The sequence below is a fragment of the Coccidioides immitis genome (genome assembly GCF_000149335.2).
Source record: "Coccidioides immitis RS genomic scaffold supercont3.1, whole genome shotgun sequence".
In the NCBI taxonomy this organism is placed as follows: Eukaryota; Fungi; Ascomycota; class Eurotiomycetes; order Onygenales; family Onygenaceae; genus Coccidioides; species Coccidioides immitis.
The window spans coordinates 566,660-588,275 of NW_004504310.1; the positions used below are offsets into that span (position 1 = coordinate 566,660).

Here is a 21,616-nt window from a genome sequence, read left to right on the forward strand (position 1 = left end):
ATTAGTGTTAATGACAGCAATAAAGATGTTATTAATATTTTTGTTCACTCTACTGATGGTGTTGCTCATATGATTACCATTACAATTAATATAAACAACACTATCACCAAATGCATTAATGTCCTATTTCACACTGCTGCTGCTAACACCAGAGGTGATAATGAATATGCTGCTCTTAACTTTGCTGTAGAAAATAAATCTAGTGATGCAGCCAGGTAATTCACTACTACTGATGTGAAAAACACAATTACACAGGACCTCATATACACCTTTTAATGCTATTAATCTCATTATACAGTCTGACTATTTCATGCCATACAGCTAGATTAGCAAGCTTTACCTATCAATTATTATTTTCTGGCCTTCTTGTGCTCTGTATTCTCAAGAACATGAGGACTGCTCTTTCTATCATCTCCATCATCTTTATTATCTCTGTCATCTCTGTTATCTCCATCAGCCTCATTGTCTCTGTCTCCATCAATATCAGACATCTCATTTGTAAGGTTGTGAATATGCTCCAAGTCAATATTCTCAATGTCAACAAGCCTCTACATTTTTGATCCACATCTGTTAGTACAATCTAACAAACTGGAGTTAACTTCATGTCAGACCAACCAAAGTACTATTATTCAGGGTCCCAATATCACTATACTGTGATGTGCACTCATTATCATTACCAGTATCTTCTACAAAGGCTAGCTCCACCAAATCATCTAAACCATTCTCATACTTATTGATAATATCAGCAGCAGCAGGCTCCCTCTTCTTTCAAGTATCCCATCCCATATGAGCCCTTACTTTGTCAAGAATGATTTTGCAAATATGTGATTGTTGTTCTTCTGTTTGTTTATTTCAAACAGCTTGTAGGCATTCAAAAACATCTATTAAAGCACAGTACTAGTTAGCTTTCAAATCAATCAATCCAGCATCTGTAAAGCAGCTTACTCTGTACAGCTTGACCCTTAAATCTGATACATTCATGACTACCAGTCTCATACTTCTTGATAGCATGATACAAACATGTTGATGCTCAAATAATGCAACCAGCAGGCAGAGAATCAAAGAGATACATAGTGTGTTCATTCATGGCAGAGCTGTACATACCTCTACTATAGAGAAACTGACTGACAGCAACATATATTATTGGGTTCAGAAAGTGCTTCTTGCCATTCTGCTATTCCAGGCTTCTTAGTAGCAGATTTTATCAGATGGGCATCTTAGAAAGGTGTTGTATATCTTTTTCTCTAGATTGAAATATGTAAAGCTATTTTTAAAAAGAAGATCTGCAGCAGCCTCTTTCTGCTCTTCAGCTGTCAATCCAGGGAGTTTCTCCATCATAATATTATGAGTCTTTTTCATGAAGTGCCTCTGTGCAAAACTTGCAATATTGTGAAGATAACATGTAATGTTAGAAACTTGTTGTGTCTTGCAAAGATAATAAGATATACTCTTCTAGCTTCTATTTTATTTGGTTTATTAGATAGAGTACTTGATATACCACTGACATTACATCTGCCATTATACCATATCTGCACCACTCTTGTCCAGATACTCTCAATCATTTTACTAAGTTTGTCTGTATCAGCAAGATATTCAGGCCACAGTATCAGTCAATCATCTGATACTCTGTCAAGATTCAAACTAGAAAACAGCTGTACTCTTCAGAGTTGCTCTGCAATAGAAAGCACTGCTTTATTGGCTGCATTTAATAATCTGACCAGATAACATCACTTGACATCATGTCATATCACACACTTTGAAGCAGGCAGCTGGACACTGGAAGATATATCTACTGTGTTTTCTAAAGTTACAGTGCTTCTGACTCTAGTGTCAGGATTCCATTAAAGTTCTTTAGCCATCTGCAATAGCTTCTACCATGTTGAATAATGTTAGTACTAGCAGATGCATTATGATTGCAACTTACTTTCTCAAATAATATATTAATATCACTATTCTTTGTCAAGTTCATTACTTCTCGCATCATGCTATTCTGTAATATTAATGATGCACCTCTGGCTATTAATTGCATTTGAATTAGCAATTATCTCTATAATGCATTATCAAAATCTGACTAACTCTATCTGCTGTTCAGAGAACCTGCTGACTATTTAATTAATGTATTGTATTTGACTATCTATTGCTTGCATCAACTGTTTATTCAATCTCAGAAAAGCTCTTGCAGTACTTACTGGTTTGATTCTCTTTCTTGCCATCTGAGAAGTAGTAGATGCACTTCTGTACTGAGTAATGCCTGACTGAATTTGTGATGGCAACTTTCACTTCTGTAATAAGGGTGCTATTGTATGCAATTTCTTACATAAGAGTTAGTATTCAATCTCATTAATATAAAGTAGTTCAAGTTTAATACACCTTTAAATTCACTGTATAATATATGTGAACAACAACAGGTCAAAGAGAATTAACTTGTGAAATATCTTGTATTGATTATTGATGTAGAGGAGAATTCTCAGTACCAGAATGCTGAAATGAAAAAAAAGAATTATTGAGAGAATTGAAGCCCCTGAAATGCTAGTTCAGCATTTAGCAACTAGACTAGCAATCTTTTTGGTAATGATCACTAATCATAAGCTATTTTAAAGCCAGAACTCCTGTGTATCTGCTCTGTAACACAAACTCAAAAAGTCAGCCAAATAGTTATTCTATCAGAAGTGGATATACACATCTAATCATTACTTTTATTGGCAAGCAATCCTTCAATTTCATTCAAACCAGTTAGGAAAAGCTGAAAGCAGCACTATTTTAAGTGATACATTTGTTTGAGAGCTGTTTGAAATAAATGCTCTTTACAGATTTCCAGCAGCTTGTTATCTAGCAGCTTAAAGTATCAAATTCAAGTATTTTCTCAGTCAAGATCAAGCTCATTTTGAAGCAGTGTTCTTAATTGTTGGAAGAAAACACATGAAATCAGAGCTGAGTCATCTGTTATGCTTGTTCTTTTCTTTAGCATACTCTTACAGTTGCTGACAAGATTCTCCACACTACATATTATAGTGCCTCTCTGTTCTAAATGTTGGAGAATTATATTTGTTAATCCAAGCAGAGTATCATTCATTTTACCACTGCTATTATTCTGTTCAGTAAGAACAATATATTAAAGCTTTGCAGCAGCATCCAGAAACTGTTATTTTTGAGTCTGTTTATGTATCCTGACAATCCCTCCAATGTTGATATCAGAAGAAACAGGGTTGGACTAAGAATAATTACTATCTGATGAAGTAATTGAGTTTGAGTATGCAAGCTCTTCTCTGGATAGGCAGTGCTTTTGATTGTTGTTGTATTTCTGAGCTATTGCTATTAGACAACATTATGCCTGGAGAGTCAGATAATCATAAAAGATAGAATTATATTAAGCAATTATTTACTGAATAACATCAAGTAGTTTTTTTCTGTTCTTCTGTGTGCTAAGCTTCTTCCTGAATATCTGTTGTAGGCACATCTCTTGTTTAACAGAGCAATATAGTAATTAATATATGTTACTGTCAATTTTCAGTTCATGTTTAATTACTGACACTTTCCAATCTTTGACTTCCAGTAATCTGGTGCTATCCACACAGCTTTGCCTGGAGAATGTATTTCTGAGAACCATTGTCAGTATTACTCAAAAAAATCACTTAGTAAATAACAGATTCTCAAATTGAATCACATGTAATAAATAATCAAAAAAAAAACCATGCAACTTATCAAGTTCCAGAATGCAAAACATGAACTGGGGCCTGTAAAGCTACTGTAAGGGGTTGAGAGATGTTATGGGTCACATGACTGACTAACTAACAAGTTAGTTAACCAAGTTACAGAGTACTCTGTAACTAGTTAGCCAGTTAGGTAACTAGTTACTTCATATTCCATACAGCTACAGAAAATGCTTTAATCTTCACCAATATAGTTACAGAGTACAGATGACAGGGCCTCAAAGCCATGTTAAAATATATATCTAGCTATATAGCAAGAGTCTGACAGACATGCACATCTGTTATACAGCTAGATATTATAGTCATCCAACTGACTATATAATCACTATGAAAGTGTTCTACCTCATCTCTAGCATAAATAATTCATTGCAATATTGTTAAGTAAAGCAGTAAAAAGAATGTATCCAACAATTTACTGAAACTTTTTAGTTACTGACAAGTATTCTTGAATATTTTAATTACTCAGTTAATTCTTTCTCAGATTCTCCATCAGATTTTGCTTTTCTATTCATCATCTCTTGTCAAAGTTTAGAGGAAAACTTATTTGCTAGTGCTGTACCAGTGTTCATAAAATCTGGGTCATATAGACTTGTATACTGGTTCCAGTCAATATAATTGTTCACATAAAAAAGTCTTTTATCTCTGTATGAAGACTTGCCTTCTGTTGCTGGAACAACATGTGCATTATAGATGATATTCTCCATAAAGTATATTCATTGTTTATCAAGATTGCAGCTTTTTGACAGAGACTTTTGAGATATTGCAGGCAATTCCACCTCAACCATGCCATGAATCTTATGTGAAATTCCAGTATAGATCTGTAACATGTCAATAAATGCACCACTGTATATTGCAGGTTGTGCAGATAACATATTAGTTTTTTGGCTTCTTGTATATTCTGTCTGTTCATAATCAAGAACTGTTAGCACAACCACAAGCTGGCCAACCATCTTGCCATCCAATATGAATCTACTTGCCTGGAATAGTTCATGCACTTGGATCTAAATGTAGTCCTGCTGCCAGAAATTTGTTTTTTCCATTCATGCTGGTGAGCAATGTACAATTTTCTTGACCAATCTTTCTAAGTTTAAGTTATTCTTTTCATCTGGTTTTCAAGTTATGATAGATTGGTGAATTTGAAGACAGTATGTCTTGACCCAATCTGATTAAGACTCTTGTTCATTACTGAAAGTACAAGTTTCTTCAGATTTTGTAATATCCAATTGCTTTTGCATTTCCCAAACAGATACAGCAAGTGCCTCAAGAAATTCATTATTCAGGCTTCTCAATTAGCTGGCTAGATCTGCAGCAGTGAGTTAATTCTTGAGAAGATTTCTAGAACTCAGTTCAGACATCTGTCACCTCAAGTCATGTATAGGCACTGCCTTTAATGGGCATGTGTTCTTGACTTCTAGCTCATTACCTGCTCTTGCTGCTTCTTGATTCAGAATTTTATCATCAAGTGCTCTATTCTTAATTGATATCATGTTCATGCAGCAGATGTTGTGTTTAATTATTTGATTCTGATATGATTCTTGCTTGTTAGTTCTACTGAACAGCTCTTTAACTAAATATTTGTGTAATGCCTCATAATTCTCAGTGTTGAATTCATTAAGACTCTCAAATTTATAGATGAATTGCATATAGTGGACAAGTACATAAAACTTGAGGAAGTTAAAATGCTCACTCTCAGTAGAATCTTTGTTATTTGTCCAGTAGTCACTAAAAGCTTATTTAAGTTTGTTAATTTGATACAGTGTATGTTTAATATATTTCAATGTATTCTCATCATGCAACTAATACCATGTGAGAAAAAGTAGATCAAGTACAGCACAAGCAAATATCACAGTAGCCAGCTTTGTCTTTGTCAGCATTGAAGCAATTACTACAATCAACTGTTGCACAACTGCTCTCTGTTGAACTCCAGTTCATTAACTTATAGTGCTGAACTTTCTGAAGTGCTTTAGTAAATAATATACAGGAATCTGTTGAAACTGCTCACCAAGCCTTGCAATACCATCAGCATCTGATATAATAATGATGAGATCAAAGTCTTTCTTTTCTTGGCAGGTTGCTTTGAAGATATTCTTGATTAAAGTCTTCAATCAGTTAATTAAATAATTCACTAGCTCTTTAGGCAATTGGTGAAGGATGTCAATCATCATAATACTGTGAACATTTACTAATAGATGATGCCATACAAAGTTCAGGACAGCATGAATCCACATTTCTTTAATTCTTGTTGGAATTTCATCAAGTCTTCTGATTATTATTGCATTCTGCTGGTTCTAAAGCATTGCCAGTATGTATTCATGAGTTCTCATTAGCCAGAATTCCATCAGATTCTCTCATGCATTAGGTGGAACAGTATAAATGGTGTAGTGTCTACCATTTTTGACTCCAGGTATCAATACTTGTTCTTCATAGACTTTAGAGTGGTATCCAGTTCCGGGATTTCCCGTCCTGGTCCCAGATTCCTGTCCCAATTCCTGTCCTGAGGACGGGATCAGGTTGAAGCTCAGCTTAATGGGATGGGACCAGATTGTTTAACAGCATATTGGAACAGTTCTGTGGGAACTGGGATTGGGATGGGATTGGGACTGAAATTATAATCTAGCTAGTAGGACAGGCCCAGGATCTAACATGACAAAATGGGATAGGACCAGGATTTCAATATTGTATATGGGACAGGACCAGTAAAGTGTAGAATGGGACCAGAAACTCCAGTCCCATTTGTGTTGTCAAAAAGTAACAAAATTTGGTAACAGTCCTAACATAATTTTATCAATTTATTCAACTTCAGAAAAGTACTGAAATTTGGTAATGCTCTTTGCATAATTGAATCATATTGCAAGCTATTAGCTACTTGAGTCTATCTATTGATAACATTGACATATTTCCTGTTTCTTATCTGGATTGAGTAGTGGATTTAGCAGGCTTGCAATCTCTTCCTGTACAATCTCTGGAGTATCTTGATTATCTTGATTGTCTTGGATGACTTTCTTGGCCAACTTCTCATGCAATATGAGTGCTTCATCCTGCATATGCATCTTATCTCCATGTTTAAGCAGCATGATCTTCTTGATTATAGATGCATGAAGCTGCAATTATTGATAATGACATGTATCTCAAGCAATATTGAAAACCTGTTCTACCCCAACCTCTGTTAAAGATATAGCCAGAATGTCCCTTGCCATCTGAGCAACAGTTGGAAAATCAGGCTCCAGCATCCTCCACTGTTCCAGAATTGGAGCTTGAGGTGATGTCAAATTCTCATCATTTAAATATCACTTCATTTCATTTTGGAAATTTGCTCATCTTTAATGGGGTCTCTCAAAAATCATTTGCTTAATATCCTAGAGAAGTTAGCAGAGAAGAAATCAGAATAATACTTATAACAAACATACATCATTTACATCAAGTATTACTTCTCTTGGCTGTTCATATTTCTCATAATGCTTTTTGTAAAACCTCAAAATATATTATTGGTATATTTCATGCTTATCACTGGTCCAATTCTCTGAATCATATGCTCTCATGAAGCATAATGGATGGAGAGCAGCAGCTACAGCTAGCAGCTTACTCTTTGAATGCTCAGTATCATTATAGTATTTCTGAAATTTCAAGTTGGCAGCTTTGATAGCTTCTTGAATGTTCTCTCTTGTTGTCAACTGTTAGGCCTTGTCCTCCTCTCTTTCTAAATACTGGAAAAGATGATTGTATGTTGCCCATACCAGATGAATTGTTGGGCCTGTTGTTTTGGACAGTATCTTGGTAAATTGACTGAATGGCTGCAACAGTCCAATCATATACTCTAGCTGCTTCCAGTCATGGTTCAACAAGTAAAGCTTTTGGTATTTTGATGATAAGTCCTGAATTCATGAGTCCACAGCTTGTCAAAGCAACAAGACATGAACACACATCTTATAGATGGAATTCTATCTTGTGTGAACATCTTGGATCATCTTGTGCTGGTTCTCTTGTTGATATTCTTGGAAATGTGCAGCAAGTTGAAGGGAGGCATTGGTTGCATTGGCAACAAGATGAATCTATTGTCAAGCAAAGATTAGTAAATCAACTCAAGTATATCAAGACTATTACTAAATTTCATTATCTTTCTAAGAGTATTTGCAAATGTGTCTGTTGATGCTAGGTCATCAGTAATTGAGCTCTCATCAAAAGTAGTAGATAGAGCATCATTGTCTGGCTGAATCTTGAGATTGCAAACCAGCTCTTGAACCACAAGTTGAATCACATAAGCAAGACAGAGTATTGTCCCACTCTCTGCATCCCAATCAGTTGTCTTGTTCAACTGCTGCAATGCTAGCCTCAACTGATGTGTAAGATGTGCTTGCATGGTACCATTGTTTGACACATTGTCACTTGTAATTACAAGAAGATTGCTCTCAAGTCTTTATGCTGCTAGTGATTATTGAAGAATCTCTGTCATATTCTTGCCAGTATGAGCACCCTCTAAACTTTCAAAATCCAGTAAATGCTCACAGTACTCCCAATCCTTTGTAATATAATAACCATTAATTGCTATAAAGGCAAGATTATTGGGACTTGTCCAATTATTCACTGCCAGAGATATCTTGGTTGTTAAGTCATGATTAAAGAGAAGATTTTGGAATAGCTGATTGTACATATCATTCATGACCTGATATAATGTTCCTTATGTGGGTATCTGTAAAGCCATTGCAGGGTTGAGCATGGTTATTAATGTGTGGAATGCTGGATTCTCAATAGCATGAAATGAGAGATTCAAGATTATTAATGTTTGCACAAGCTGCTGGAGGAAATTATCTTGATTGCATTCAGAAACAGGCAGATCTGAATCTGTTTGAGAATGCTTCAGAAACTATTGCTAAGACACCAGAACTGTTACTAAAATTCATTACATTTGGAAAATTAGAATTCATGACCTATCATCATGTTAACCAGAGTGTTACCCTGTCTGTCACCAGTTTTTGTACAATCTTTGCTTGTTAAATGCTTCTTCAGATCACTTGTACCATTTCAAGAAAAGCTTGGATAGCTAAGAAAGATTTGACAATGCTTGCAAATCATTCCTGGAGTACTTTTAGAATGCTCTGCCACCTGATCAAATTTTAACCAAAAATCAGAATGGTATTGCTTTGCCTTCCAGTTGGGGTCACCATACTTCTTATTATTAATCAACTGAGCAGCTTCAGTAGTCAACCACCAAGTAACAAACAACTTATGATGCAGCTCCTTCCATAATACAAATTATTTTTTTCCATGTTAAACTATAGTCAATTCTGAAGGAACCTCTGTAGATTTTGCTTGTTTGCTGGCTTCAGCTATTAGATTTTTCTTTTTTTTTTTTTTTTTTTCATAATCAAATTGATTTTTCCCTAAGTTCTGCCTTAGTCAAAAAAGTAACAAAATGTGGTCAGAGCCCATGCAAAATTTGACAATCTCTAGATAGTTAGCCTCATTTTACTCTGTAAGTACAGCAACCAACTACAAAATCTTCTTCTTCTACAAAATGGAACATTCTTCTTCAGGAAAATAAAACATTTTGCCAATTTAATGGCACCCCATTCTCAAATTAATATGAAAAAAGAACTAAAAACCTAACTTTCTCCCCTAGACATCAATAATCCAATCATTCTCCACCTCATTGTCCTTCTTATCATCCTCATCAGAGGACACCACAACCTCAAAATCATCTTTCTTCATCTTCTCTGAAGCAGGTGAGCTGTTGTTGTCTTCACTTGGACCCTATAATTAGCCCAGAAATCCTCTTATCTCCTCCTCAACCCCCTCTCTTGACACACTGACTGCAGCAAGACAATCATGACCATGGGCCATGACCTTGGCCTCAAGCCTGACTATCATTTGGCAGAATCAGGTCTCCCTACATGCAGCAATAGGATGCTGTACCTGGCTTGTTTTGATCTAAATATGTCAGAACTGTTACCAAATTTCATTACTTTTGGATTCTATCTTCTTTTTCTGCCAAGCTTCATTCTCAGTCTTTGTAGTCTCTTCTCAGCAATGCTTCTTCTCTTCCTCCCTCTTCTTTTGCTGAGAGACCATGAGCTGGTGCTTATGATACTTCTTTGACTTGCCCTTGGCAAATCACTTGGCCATCAACTCTTCAATGGCTTTATCTTTAATTATCTTGTGATCCTCCTTACTGCTATTCTGCCTGCAATGAATATTAATATGATTCAATGCAAATTACTGAGAGTGCATACCACTCATGTTTTGCTCAGATTCTCTTCAGCACATTATGACATGTCTTGCAATCCATCTCTTCTGTCTTGAATATGTCTTTTTGATGACCTTTCAAGACCTGGTGGTGCTCCTGTGCTGCACAGGTCTTCTCTCTTATTGAATATTGTTTTGGCCCCATCTTCACAATTATATGTGATGAGTTGAATTGCTGGCTACAGAATAATGAGATTATAGAGTATATTGACCAAGTACTTGCATAGAATGGTTACTATACACATTGTTTACATTCTACAGGCACATTGCTATGGGCAAGCTCAACGCATTGTTGCTATGCTGGCTACAGGATAATAACATCAGGTCAGTCTCTCTTCTCTTCTCTTTCTCTTCCTCTTCTTCTTCTTTCTCTTCAGAGCTAATGTTAATGATTCCCTCTCCCCCTCCTCCCCCCCCTCCACCATCTTTTTATTTACTGTGCTTCAACATTCACATGTACAACAAACATATACTGTGACAAAATGGGTCACATTAAGAGGTGAGTGCTTGCAGAATACTGCTCTGGCACACATTGTTTACTGACAAGATGTTAGTTTTCCCCATGCATGTTCATTTCACACAGCTGGAGAGGAGTGGCACAAGGCTGCATTGAAAGAATGGGCTCTGAAGAAGAGCAATTGGTGTAAAGCCAATAAAGATGTTGACCTGGCTAACTTTGACCAGAAGAATCCCTGTCCCCACCCCCCCCATTCAAAATTGGAAGGCCGGCACTCATATGTCAAAAAGTAATGATTTTTGGTAACAGTCTTGATGCTAATTGGTGAAAATAGGTGCCATCAAGAAAATCCACCACTTCCAGAGCTCTACCAAGCTAATCTTGCCAGTGGCCCCATTCCAGCAATTGGTTCAGGAAATTACTTTGTCCTGTCACCAAGAACATGAATATCACTGGCAATATACTGCCATTGAGTCACTTCAGAAGGTGGCTGAAGCAATCTTGTGTGCTCTGTTTGAGTGTAAGTCACTCTTAGCAATGGCACCAACAATTATACTGAGTAATATAGGCTCTGTTATGGCAATGGTGCACTGTAAGCACATTATGGTCAACACCAACAATATGAAGCTCATTCTTGGCATCAGTACCAAAATTGGGTTGAACTATTTCAGCCCAATTAATGTGCCTGATCACCCTGCCCCTGCTGCCACCACCCACCACCTGTGTGCTGCCCCTGCCCTGCCAACTACCACTGCTGCCACTCCACCACCACCACCACTATCCACCACCACCTCCCTGCCTCCCCCTGGCGCTGTCAGGGTCTCCGCCCATCAAATGGCAGGTATTAGAGCCCCTGTCTGGTTCACAAAGCTGGTTCTGGAGGAGCAGAAGGAGAAGGAGGAGAAGGAGAAGAAGAAGGAGAAGTGAAAAGAGGAGGAGAAGGGGGAGAAAAAGAACAATAATGATGATGAAGATGATGACAATGATGATTAACTTGTCATTTAGGCAGTTCCTGTTTGTTTGCTGGCTTCAGCCATTAGTTAGTTTTAATACTTTGTTTCTTTTGACAATCAAATTGATTTTTCTATGGGTTCCACCTTCATCAAAAAAGTAACAAAATTTGGTAACAGTCCACACAAAATTTGATCAGTTTGACTCTTCCCTATGAATTTGACATGATGGGACCAGGAATCCTGATCCCATCCTGGTCCCACTATGGACCTGGCCAGAATAGGAAATGGGAGTCTACCATCTCTGCTGGGATGGGATGTGGGACATAATTTTCTATTTGAGGATGGAACCAGGAAATAATTTCTGGAATAGGGATGGGAACAGGATCTCAAGCTCTTGAGTGGGATGGGACATGGGACTGAGATTTCATATTTGGGATCCTGGCTATTTCTAAATTCAGGACCAGGACCAGGTTCAATGGGAAATGGGATCCTGTCCCAGTCCTGAATACCAGCCTATTCATAGTTAGCTATTATTCTGGCAAGAATTGGAAAACAGTTTTGAACTTGCCCATCAGCATATTTAATTATAAAGCCTGTTTTATACAAGTGTTCAAGTGCTAATTGACTCAACCAACTGTCAGTCAATTTTGCCAACAGATTCAGCATATATCTAGCCATATAGCTAGATTATATATTGTGATGACAGGGACCTGTAGTGCTTTAAAGTAAGACTTACACTTCAGTATAATTCTTATAGACTCATAATATACTTGGGATTTGAGTTCCCATGATACATTCTTTAGTAATGGAAGAAATTCAACAAGCATTATACTATTCATGTTATAAGACTGCCTTGCCATATTGCTTAAATTTCCAATTGAAAGATATACAGGCCATGGGTTCAAGTCTTCATGTTAATTAGTAAGCTATATTTTGTCTATTGCAATTAACACTGGTACTACAGTTGTGCCATCAGGAAAGTTCTTCTGTATATTCCACTACTAATTTCCAGTATGCATTTCTGTATACACTTGATCATTGCTCTAATTAAAATGCTGCACTGGTTCATATATCAGATGTTTCTGGAATGGTTTATGGCCAAGAAGATATTAAATAACATATTCAACTTTCTGATACTGAAGCTTGTGAGTCTCAAAGTGCAAACCTGATTCTGACAAGAGAACTGTTACATTTATCTGAACCCAATTTCTTACAGTATGGCCATGTAAGATCTCAGCAACTTTCAAGAAGAGCTTGTCTGTATTATGAAAACTCAGTTATGTAGTAATACTGTATAGAGAAGAGCTCTTCAAGAAGTTATTAATATTTCTCTTGCTGAGTTTTGCTCTGAAAAAGAAACTCACTATTTTATAATCAATCTCACTACAAAATGAATAAAATAGATTGTGTTCTTTCAGATATTCAGAATCAGATTCAATTTGAACATCAACAGATACACCTGCTTTTTAATCTGTCATCTTATATGTGATAGTGTGGATTGTGAACATGACAGAAAGCTTGACTGATAAAATCAGAATGTAGAAGTTTACACTTCTTTTGACAACAGGTTCTGTATATTCTTTCTTATTATCAGTCTCAACATTACTTGTAACCAAATCTTCTTGTGGTGAAAGATTACTAGCTGCTGCACTTTCAAGTGATAAGATTTCTGGCTTATTTATCTCAATGTTCTTTTTCCCCATGTTGGCCAACTGGTCACTATAGTTGTCATGGACAAAATCCCATTCACCAGTAAAGATTCCAGTAGTGTTGAGGTTGTCAGCATGTTCTTGAATCTCTGAATCTGTCAGGATGGATGCTGATTCAGTCTGAAAAGACTGAAATTCTTGAAGACAGTCAAGCAACACTCAATATTTTGTGTGATATCTCTCTAATTCACTTAATATAGAGATTCACTTGCTACAAGCAGCACAACAGCAATAGAAAAACATCATTCAAAAATTTGATTGCTAGTAAATTGTTGTATAGTAATAGAGACTTCACTTTACACTTGCTCTAGCTTCACTTTGCACTCACTTTGGCCTCACTTACAGAGCAGTGTATTTTTACTGTAATATTACAATAATATTTACAAGCTGGTTTATTTTAGACTTAGCTTGGCAGCACCATGCCAGACATAAATATCTCTTCTCTCCTCTCTTTCACAACTCTTAACATTACATCTAGCTGTACTGCTGCTACTTCTGCTGCAGAAAAGAGAGCATTGCTAGCTTGATCACTTAACAGCAGCATTTGATAAGTTCTACCAATGTTATGCTTTCTATAGAAATCTAGCTAATATTTATAGAGATTCTGCCATATCAGAACCATTGCAAATGACCAGAAAAATTGCACTATTCTATCATTTGTTGCCTTCACAGACACTAAGCATTTGATTGGTGATGCTGCAAAGAACCAAGTTATCATAAACTCTGTAAATACAGGCTTTAATACTAAGCATCTCATCAGTTATAAATTTAACAATACTGAGGTCCAAGCCAACATGAAACACTTCCTCTTCAAGATTATTGATAAGCGCAGCAAGCCCATTATCTTGAATTCAAAGGCAAGACTAAACAATTTACATCAGAAAAGATCACCTCCTCCATCAACAATACTAGCATAACCATGCCAGCCTACTTCAATAACAAAGCAGTTTTCACTGGGGAAGATCTTCTCCATGGTCTTGATCAAGATGAGAAAGATGGCTGAATCTCATCTTGGTGGCATCATTAACAATGCTGGCATGATCATGCAAGCCTACTTCAACAATTTCCAGTGTCAAGCTATCAAGAATGCCAGTCTCATTACTGATTTTAACATTTTCTACATCCTGAACAAGCTCAATGTCACCATGATTGTGCATGACTTTGAATTGAAGTTAGTTGCTATGGAGTTTCTTATACTTGCTATCCTGAAATAGACATGTAGCATTGAGATGTTGTAATATGATATAGAGATTCTATATTATTTTCTTATTGCCATGCTTGCCTACTTGATCTACTGAGCTGTTATCTAGCCATAAGGTATAGCATGTATTTTAGGAATGCTGCTGAAGGTTCACAGCTTCTACTTCAAATATAAGAATATTAGATCTCAACATGCTATCTTTCTAGTCATACAGTAGAGACATGTTGTTTTGGATTTCCTAATTAGATCAAGAGCCTACACTTTATTTTTTTTACCATAATCTCCCTTCCAACTCTCTTTCTAACTACTAATCTACACAGTCTCACCAGCTACCCTACAAGCTCACCAGCTCTCCAAATCAGTAAAGGTAAACTCTTTACAGTTATGAATTTCAATCTTGAAAGAGCTTATAAGCTTTCTAACTAGAGATTAGCAATATACAGACTTTCTTGTGAGATTTTCTTTGCAAAAGGAGCTTTGAAGGCACTTTAGCAGACTGATATAAAGCTCAAGAGCATTACCAGATATTTTCTCTGAACAATTTTGTGTGTCACATGGCTAAATTTACTTGACTTCTTGTGACAGATCTCTACCATGCAGCTAGTATGACTCAATATTTACCATATTGTTTCTTCTGTTATACTGACATTCAATGTAGCTTCTATTTGCAAATGGATAATACAGCCTCTGCTCCAGCCTCAATTACTTCAAGCAAGAAAATCAGCACACTGAAATCTCACAAATCAGCAAAAGCTGAAGATCTTCACCCAAGCACAATTTCTGGAGTTCATGTTCTTGATGATAGTTAAATCCACAAAAATCAAGTCAAACTTGCAGGATATCTTGGCTTCCCAATAACAGATACACTACAAGAATGGATGTGTTCAGGTGATATTGACTATATATTTAACCACATTTCACAAAAAGTACTTCAATTTCTTTGGAAGAACAGGCCCCACATACAAGACTGAATCTTCTATTCATATTGATGCAATGAAGAAAATAAAACTTCAAGATATTCAGGCCCAGATTTCAGAACTCAGTAACAACTTGAAGAACCTAAAGCTTACAGAAGATGTGTCTGCTGTTGTATTGTAAGAATTCGCCCGTGAACCTCTTACATGGACAATCAACACCTGTGAAGGTCCAGGGCCTCAGCTTCTGAGCTGTTGGGAGTACATGTGTCCTCACAAGACACTAAGTCACATGCTCACAAGCACACATAAAAGGCTGCCACTGCACAAACCTCTTGTTGGGAGCTAGTGGCAATCCTGTCTACAAGTCATATATAGCTGCCAATACTAGACTCTTTATCTTGTGTACTCTTTGCTACATACAATTCCTTCTATAAATTCATTGTCACACTGATCCACATATACAATCCTCACATTTTGCCACTCTTCTTTAGTGACACCTGACAATGGTATCAGCACAAAGAAGCTAACCTCCTGAAGCTTGTGAACCTGGAACACCAGCAGAAAATCTACCTGACTCTGATCAAGTGTGACAGCAGCTTTTGTGAAGGATGCCTTGCATGTAAAGTCTACCAATTCAGTTGGAAGTGCTTGCAGAGGTATAAAGACTAATAAGTCAAGACCACAAATGAATAAGAGGAGTCAACTCCAGAGACCTGCTCAGGAGACAGAGAAAGACCTTATCAAGAATTATGAAGCTTTGAGAAAGGATGGGAAGTGCTTTGAGGGTGCCTAAAAGAAGCACCTCACAAAAGACTGTCCCAAGAAGAAGAGTAGCAAATAGGAAATTGGGGAGCCCACTAATAGACTCTGGTTGCCAATCTCTAGTGATTAGTTCACAATTGGCCACAAAGCTATCCCTAGAGGTGCACAAGATATCTATAGAGAGGGAAACTACTATAGATCATGAGAATGTCACTTTTGCAAAAGAAATTGCAAATATATTCTTTAAAGCCTGTAACTCTCAGGGAAACTGGCAGTTGTTCCATGAACAAGTAATAGTTACAAACATAAAAGATGAGATGCTAGTGAGTTTGACCTGGCTGCAGCAACATAATTCTAAGATGTGTTTCAGAAAACTAACACTAGAGTTGCAAACTGTGTGTCACAACCTGGTTGTGAACATTAAACCAGTTAATTTCTTAGAGCTAGTGGAGAAAGGGAAGCCCATCTACATGATGACTTTCTATAAATCAGAACAGATGGTGACAGCAGATCTAGATCTTCAGATACTAGAAGTCTACCATAAACTTACAGAAGTGTTTAGCAACAAGAGAGCTTGAGAGCTGCCACCACACTGTGAAGATGATTTGACTATAGATCTTGAGCCAGAGAAGCAGCCAGAATTTGGAAGAACATACAGATTTTCACAAGCTGAACAAGAGACTTTTTGTGAATATCTGAGCAGTACTCTAACTCATGAATTCATCTGCTCTTTGAAGTTATCTGCAGAAGCACTCATTCTGTTCATATTCAAGAAGAACAGCAGACTAAGAATGTGTGTGGACTATCACAATCTGAATTCAAAAATGTTCAAGAATAGATATCTTCTACTACTGATTGAAGATGTGTTCTATAAGCTTGCAGGAGCTGCAATATTCACTCAGTTAAATATTAAGAATGCCTATTATAGATTGAGAATTCATAAAGAGAATAAGTGGAAGACTGTATTTTGAACTCCACAGAAGCTATTTGAGTACTTAATAGTGCTCTTTGGACTTGCAAATGCACCAGCAGTCTTCCAATTATATATTGTGAAGGTACTTAGCAAATATCTGAATGTGTTTGTGGTGGCCTATTTTGATGATGTGGTTGTGTACTCAGCTTGTGAGAAAGATCATGAGAAGCATGTGAAATTGATACTTAAGGCACTCAAGAATACAGATTTTTATTGCAAGCTGGCAAAGTGCAAGTTTAATGCTTACAAGATTGACTATCTTAGGTATATTATAACATCAGAGGGTGTTCTTATGGAGAAGAGCTGCATGAACACTATTCTTGACTGGCCAGAGCCAACCAGTAAGAAAGAGGTTCAGATCTTTTTAGAATTTGTGAACTTTTACAGGCACTTCATTCCAAAGTTCTCTAAGATAGCCTGCAGCCTGACTGCTCTCCTAAAAAGAGGAGAAGCAAAGCTAAGCAGGCACATGTGAAGAGACATGAGAAGAGAGACTGATACTTTTATGACTGAGAAAGATCATAAAGTCTTTATAGATCCGAAAAGAGTGTTTGTGGAAGCTGTTATACTTCACCATTTTGATATAGAATAGAAGACCAGTCTGGAAACAGATGCATCTGGCTTTACAGTATGTGGTATTCTATTACAGCTGGTGAAGGATAGTGTTTGGGTTCTAGTTAGGTTTTATTTACAGAAGATGCAATCTGTAGAGATGAATTATGACATTTATAATCAAGAACTGCTCATAATTATAAAGTCATTTAGATATTGATGCTGCTGATTAGAAGGCTTGTGAACACCAGTTCAAGTTCTTACAGATTATGATAGCTTGTGCTATTTTCAGACTGCTCAAGATCTCTCATAAAGACAGATCTGCTGGAAACAAAGGCTGACAGCCTTTTGGTTCATAGTTAACCATGTAAAAGAAACTAAGAATCTGGCAGATAAACTTTTGTGAAGATCTGATTAAGTCAAGAAGACTGGTCTAGATAATATAGAGGGTTGTGAGACTGCAAACTAACTGAGAGTGATGCTCACAAAAGAGCAAGAGACTACAGAAAAGTTGGAACTGATAGCTGAAGTTTTTTTCAACCAGAGAGAACAGAGAGAAGATAAGAATGTGCAACTTATCTTCATAAAGCTTCAGATTGTAATCAAGAAACCACTTGTGAAGATTGTCTTGAAAGACACATGTAAAGTGAAGAAGATTATAATACAGATTCAGAAGATCAAAGATCTGGTTTATGAGAAGAATTCTTATAAGAAGAGCAGCTTTAATCTGTTGACATTATTGCCAAACCTACTGCAAAGTGATGACTATGCAGCTGAGGTTCACAAAGACATTAAGATAGGCATGAAGAAATTTGTGATGTAAAAAAAGAAGAAGAGCATTCTCTATAGAGATGATTGCATGTATATCTTTCAGAATGAGGTCTTGTAAATAAAGCTGATCATGCATTATTATAATCTATCTCTGACAGAGCATTTTGCTACAGCAAGAATGTATAAGCTTATAGCTCACAAATATCTTTAGTCAAGAATGAGAGAACTGGTGAAGAAGTGCTGCAAAGTCTGTGGATTCTGCCAGAGCTCAAGAAGAGTTTACAGAAAACTTCAAGAAGAACTATCACTCTTATTAATTCTAAATTGCTCTTGAAAATCTGTTAGCATGAATGTTATTACACATCTTTCTGTAAGTCTGAATTTTGAGAAGGTGCAGTTTGACTGTATTCTAATTGTAGTGAACTGGCTCACAAAGATGACTTACTTTATCTTTACAATAAAGAAGCTGACATCAGAGAAATTAGCCCATCTCTTAGTTTGCAAGATAGTGAGATTGCAAAGATTACCTGCAAGTATAATAACAGATTGAGAATCTCTGTTCACAAGTAAACTTTAGAGTGATTTGACTCATATCTTGAAGATTGTGAAAGTTATGAGTACAGCATTCCACCTGCAAACTGATAGTCAAACTGAGAGACTGAATAGTGTGCTAGAGCAGTACCTGCAAAGCTATATCAGTTATAATCAAGATAACTGGATAATGTGGTTGCTGATGGCAGAGTTTACATACAATAACTTACAGCAGATCTCTATACAGAAATCATCTTTTTAGCTGATATATGAGTTGAATTCATGAATAAATCTATTGGACTCTGATAAGTATAACTGTATGTGCAAGAATTTAAAGAATCAGGTAGAGACAATAAGATTGCTCTGTAAGAAGGCCAAGAAATCACTTGCAAAGATACAAGCCTACCAGAAGAAGTACTATAATCAGAAGCATACTGTAAATACTTTCTAGATGGAAGACAAGATATGACTTGATCTTTGTAATATCAAGACTATACAGTTTAACAAAAAATTAAATTTGTTGAGGTATAAGTCTTGTAGAATTGTGAAGAAGATAGGCTTGTGAGTCTACAGACTAGAGCTGCCTCCAGATCTGTAGACTTATAATATTTTTTATGTATTCCTGCTCTGCAAGCACAAGACCTGTGAAGAAATTAATAGCTTATCTCATCATGAAGTTTGCAAGGCAGACAAGAATGAAAAGAAGTATCAGATTCATAAGATAATTAACTTAAAGAGAGAGAGTTGTGAGCTGTAGTACAGAGTGTATTAGGAAGATTATAATAATAAGAAGAACAAGACATGAATTCCCACAAGCAATGTCTGTCTACTGAGAAACCTACTCCAATAATTTTATAGTAGGAACCTAGACAAGCCTAGTTCACAAAATAGATAGATGGAGGTAGTGAAACTAGAAAATGAGTTAGAGAGAGAAAAAATATAGTCAAATCAAGTTGAATTGGTTTTAAAAGAAAAACTAAGCTAAGAACTATATAAGAGTCTCTGGCTTCCTTCTGTAAAGACCTGTAACAACTATCTATAATCTTACTGCTGGAAAGAGGAAGCAAGGTGCTTATAATATAGGCAGTTATTACACTTTTGATCCATGTCTGTAAAGATGCACTTTATAAAGATTATATTATTATAGTCTTGCTAAGCTCTCTTACAGACAGAGCACTTCTGTTCAGATAACAGCTGGACTCCAGGTCTAGTTACAAGAATACTCTTGTGAAGCTGAGCATATACAGTTAACTAGTTTGAATTATTCAAACCAGCATTAAGTACAGATCTTTGAATAGACTTGTGATAACATGCTCTTTTGCAGGTGAATAAAGCTTGTGCTCCAGTATGAAATGACAGGCCTGAAAGAACCACTGGATTGACCTATAAAGCATCAGCAAAAGTAGTAGCTGGCAGCATTTGAATGAAGATGATCTGGAATTACTATTTTCAGTCTTGCAGGGGGGGTGCTGGATAATCTCAGATACCCTACAGAATTACAGTATTCATAAATCCTGCTGGAGCAGAGGAAACAGCAATAACAATCTAGAGAAGGTTAGCTGCAAACTAAAATATGATAGAGAATACTTATATTTCCAGCTAGAGTCAGAGCAGCAACAATCATAGAGGGGGAAAACAGAACAGAATTCTAACTCCATCAGCACAGAAACTAAATATTAGCTTGTGAGAAGCACTTACAGCTTGAGCTGGCAGAAGAGAAGCAGTAATAGCTGGTAAAGAAGAGAGAAGAGAAGAAGCAACAACACTCTAGAACTATTAGTCACAAGCACTTCTCAGCCTCTCAGAACTACTCACTAAAGGCTTAATATCTTCTGTAAAAGAGAGAGTGGGGATCTTCTCAAGAGAGAAGATAGAAGAGAAGTTACAGAAGAGAGAGAGAAAAGAGAGCAAACCAGCAGCTTCTAGCAAGCATCAGCATCTCCACAAACCAAATCTCATGTAAAGGTGAGATCTTATGACTACACAAAGCAAAGACATAATTATGGGTGAAATCACTAACTTGTGGCCTCACAGCCAGACAAGCAGAGCATCAAGATGTAGCTATTTTTATTTTTCTTCCAAACATCAGAGATCTTCTGCAAGCCGTCTCTCACATAAAGCAGTGCTTGAAGAGTTCACTTATCTTGATAATAATAATATAGACTAGAGAAGAAAGAGAAGAAAAGAAGAGAAAGAGAAAGTAAGAGAAAGCTCTCTCTTAAGCTAGTGTTCATTATCTAATAATAATATGGAGCTAATGAGAACAATAGAGACTTTCTACATATTGTTATATTATTGAGCTCTGTTGTGTTATTATGTTGTGTTATTAAAGTTGTGTTGATATCACATCTCTAGTGAGGCTGTACTCTTTTTCTTATAAGGAAATTTTTATTTTTCCCAAGAGATTTTATTTTTCTACTCATGAAAATTTTTAATGAGACAGCTGTCTTAAGAGACCAAGACTTACAAGAGACAAGAATCTGTAAGAATTTGTCTGTAAACCTCTTACATAAACAAATAACACTCACAAAAGTTCAGAATCTCAGCTTACAAGCTGTTAGAAATACATGTGTTCTCACAAGACACTAAGTCATATACTTGCAAGCATACATAAAAGACTATCACTGCACAAATCTCTTGTTGAAAGTCAGTAGCAATCTTGTCTACAAGTTATACATAGCTGCTAATACTAGACTCTTTACCTTATATACTCTTTTTTATGTACAATTTCTTCTATAAATTTATTGTCATGCCAATCCACATGTATGATCCTCACATGTATTACTGTGGGCTGTTCAGCAGCTTATCAAAAAGTTTCAGGGGAAGTTTACAGAAAATAA

General features: G+C 36.4%; 4 protein-coding genes across 4 annotated transcripts; 2 read left to right on the top strand and 2 right to left on the bottom strand.

Annotated features, from left to right (window-relative positions):
* Positions 1–350: 350 nt before the first annotated feature.
* CIMG_12610 (uncharacterized protein) lies at positions 351–1,011 on the bottom strand (the record flags this gene model as incomplete). Its single annotated transcript, XM_001249141.2, has 4 exons — positions 351–548; positions 616–646; positions 799–881; positions 946–1,011. The coding sequence occupies 4 exons, from the start codon at positions 1,009–1,011 to the stop codon at positions 351–353; spliced, it is 378 nt and encodes a 125-aa protein (XP_001249142.2).
* Positions 1,012–9,224: 8,213 nt separating this feature from the next.
* On the top strand, positions 9,225–10,033 carry CIMG_12611 (uncharacterized protein). Its single transcript, XM_004445515.1, has one exon. The coding sequence runs from the start codon at positions 9,534–9,536 to the stop codon at positions 9,801–9,803; it is 270 nt and encodes an 89-aa protein (XP_004445572.1). The 5' UTR covers positions 9,225–9,533; the 3' UTR covers positions 9,804–10,033.
* A 399-nt stretch (positions 10,034–10,432) lies between these two features.
* CIMG_12612 (uncharacterized protein) lies at positions 10,433–11,334 on the top strand (the record flags this gene model as incomplete). The annotated part of the gene is made up of 4 exons (XM_001249138.2): positions 10,433–10,449; positions 10,505–10,644; positions 10,742–10,927; positions 10,976–11,334. The coding sequence occupies 4 exons, from the start codon at positions 10,433–10,435 to the stop codon at positions 11,332–11,334; spliced, it is 702 nt and encodes a 233-aa protein (XP_001249139.2).
* An 8,707-nt stretch (positions 11,335–20,041) lies between these two features.
* CIMG_12613 (uncharacterized protein) lies at positions 20,042–20,827 on the bottom strand (the record flags this gene model as incomplete). The annotated part of the gene is made up of 5 exons (XM_001249136.2): positions 20,042–20,159; positions 20,269–20,321; positions 20,475–20,543; positions 20,592–20,698; positions 20,797–20,827. The coding sequence occupies 5 exons, from the start codon at positions 20,825–20,827 to the stop codon at positions 20,042–20,044; spliced, it is 378 nt and encodes a 125-aa protein (XP_001249137.2).
* Between the last annotated feature and the right edge of the window lie 789 nt (positions 20,828–21,616).

What these genes read in the sequence shown, in the direction of transcription:
- CIMG_12611 (XM_004445515.1), top strand. Translation starts at nt 9,534, where the DNA reads ATGACCATGGGCCATGACCTTGGCCTCAAGCCTGACTATCATTTGGCA.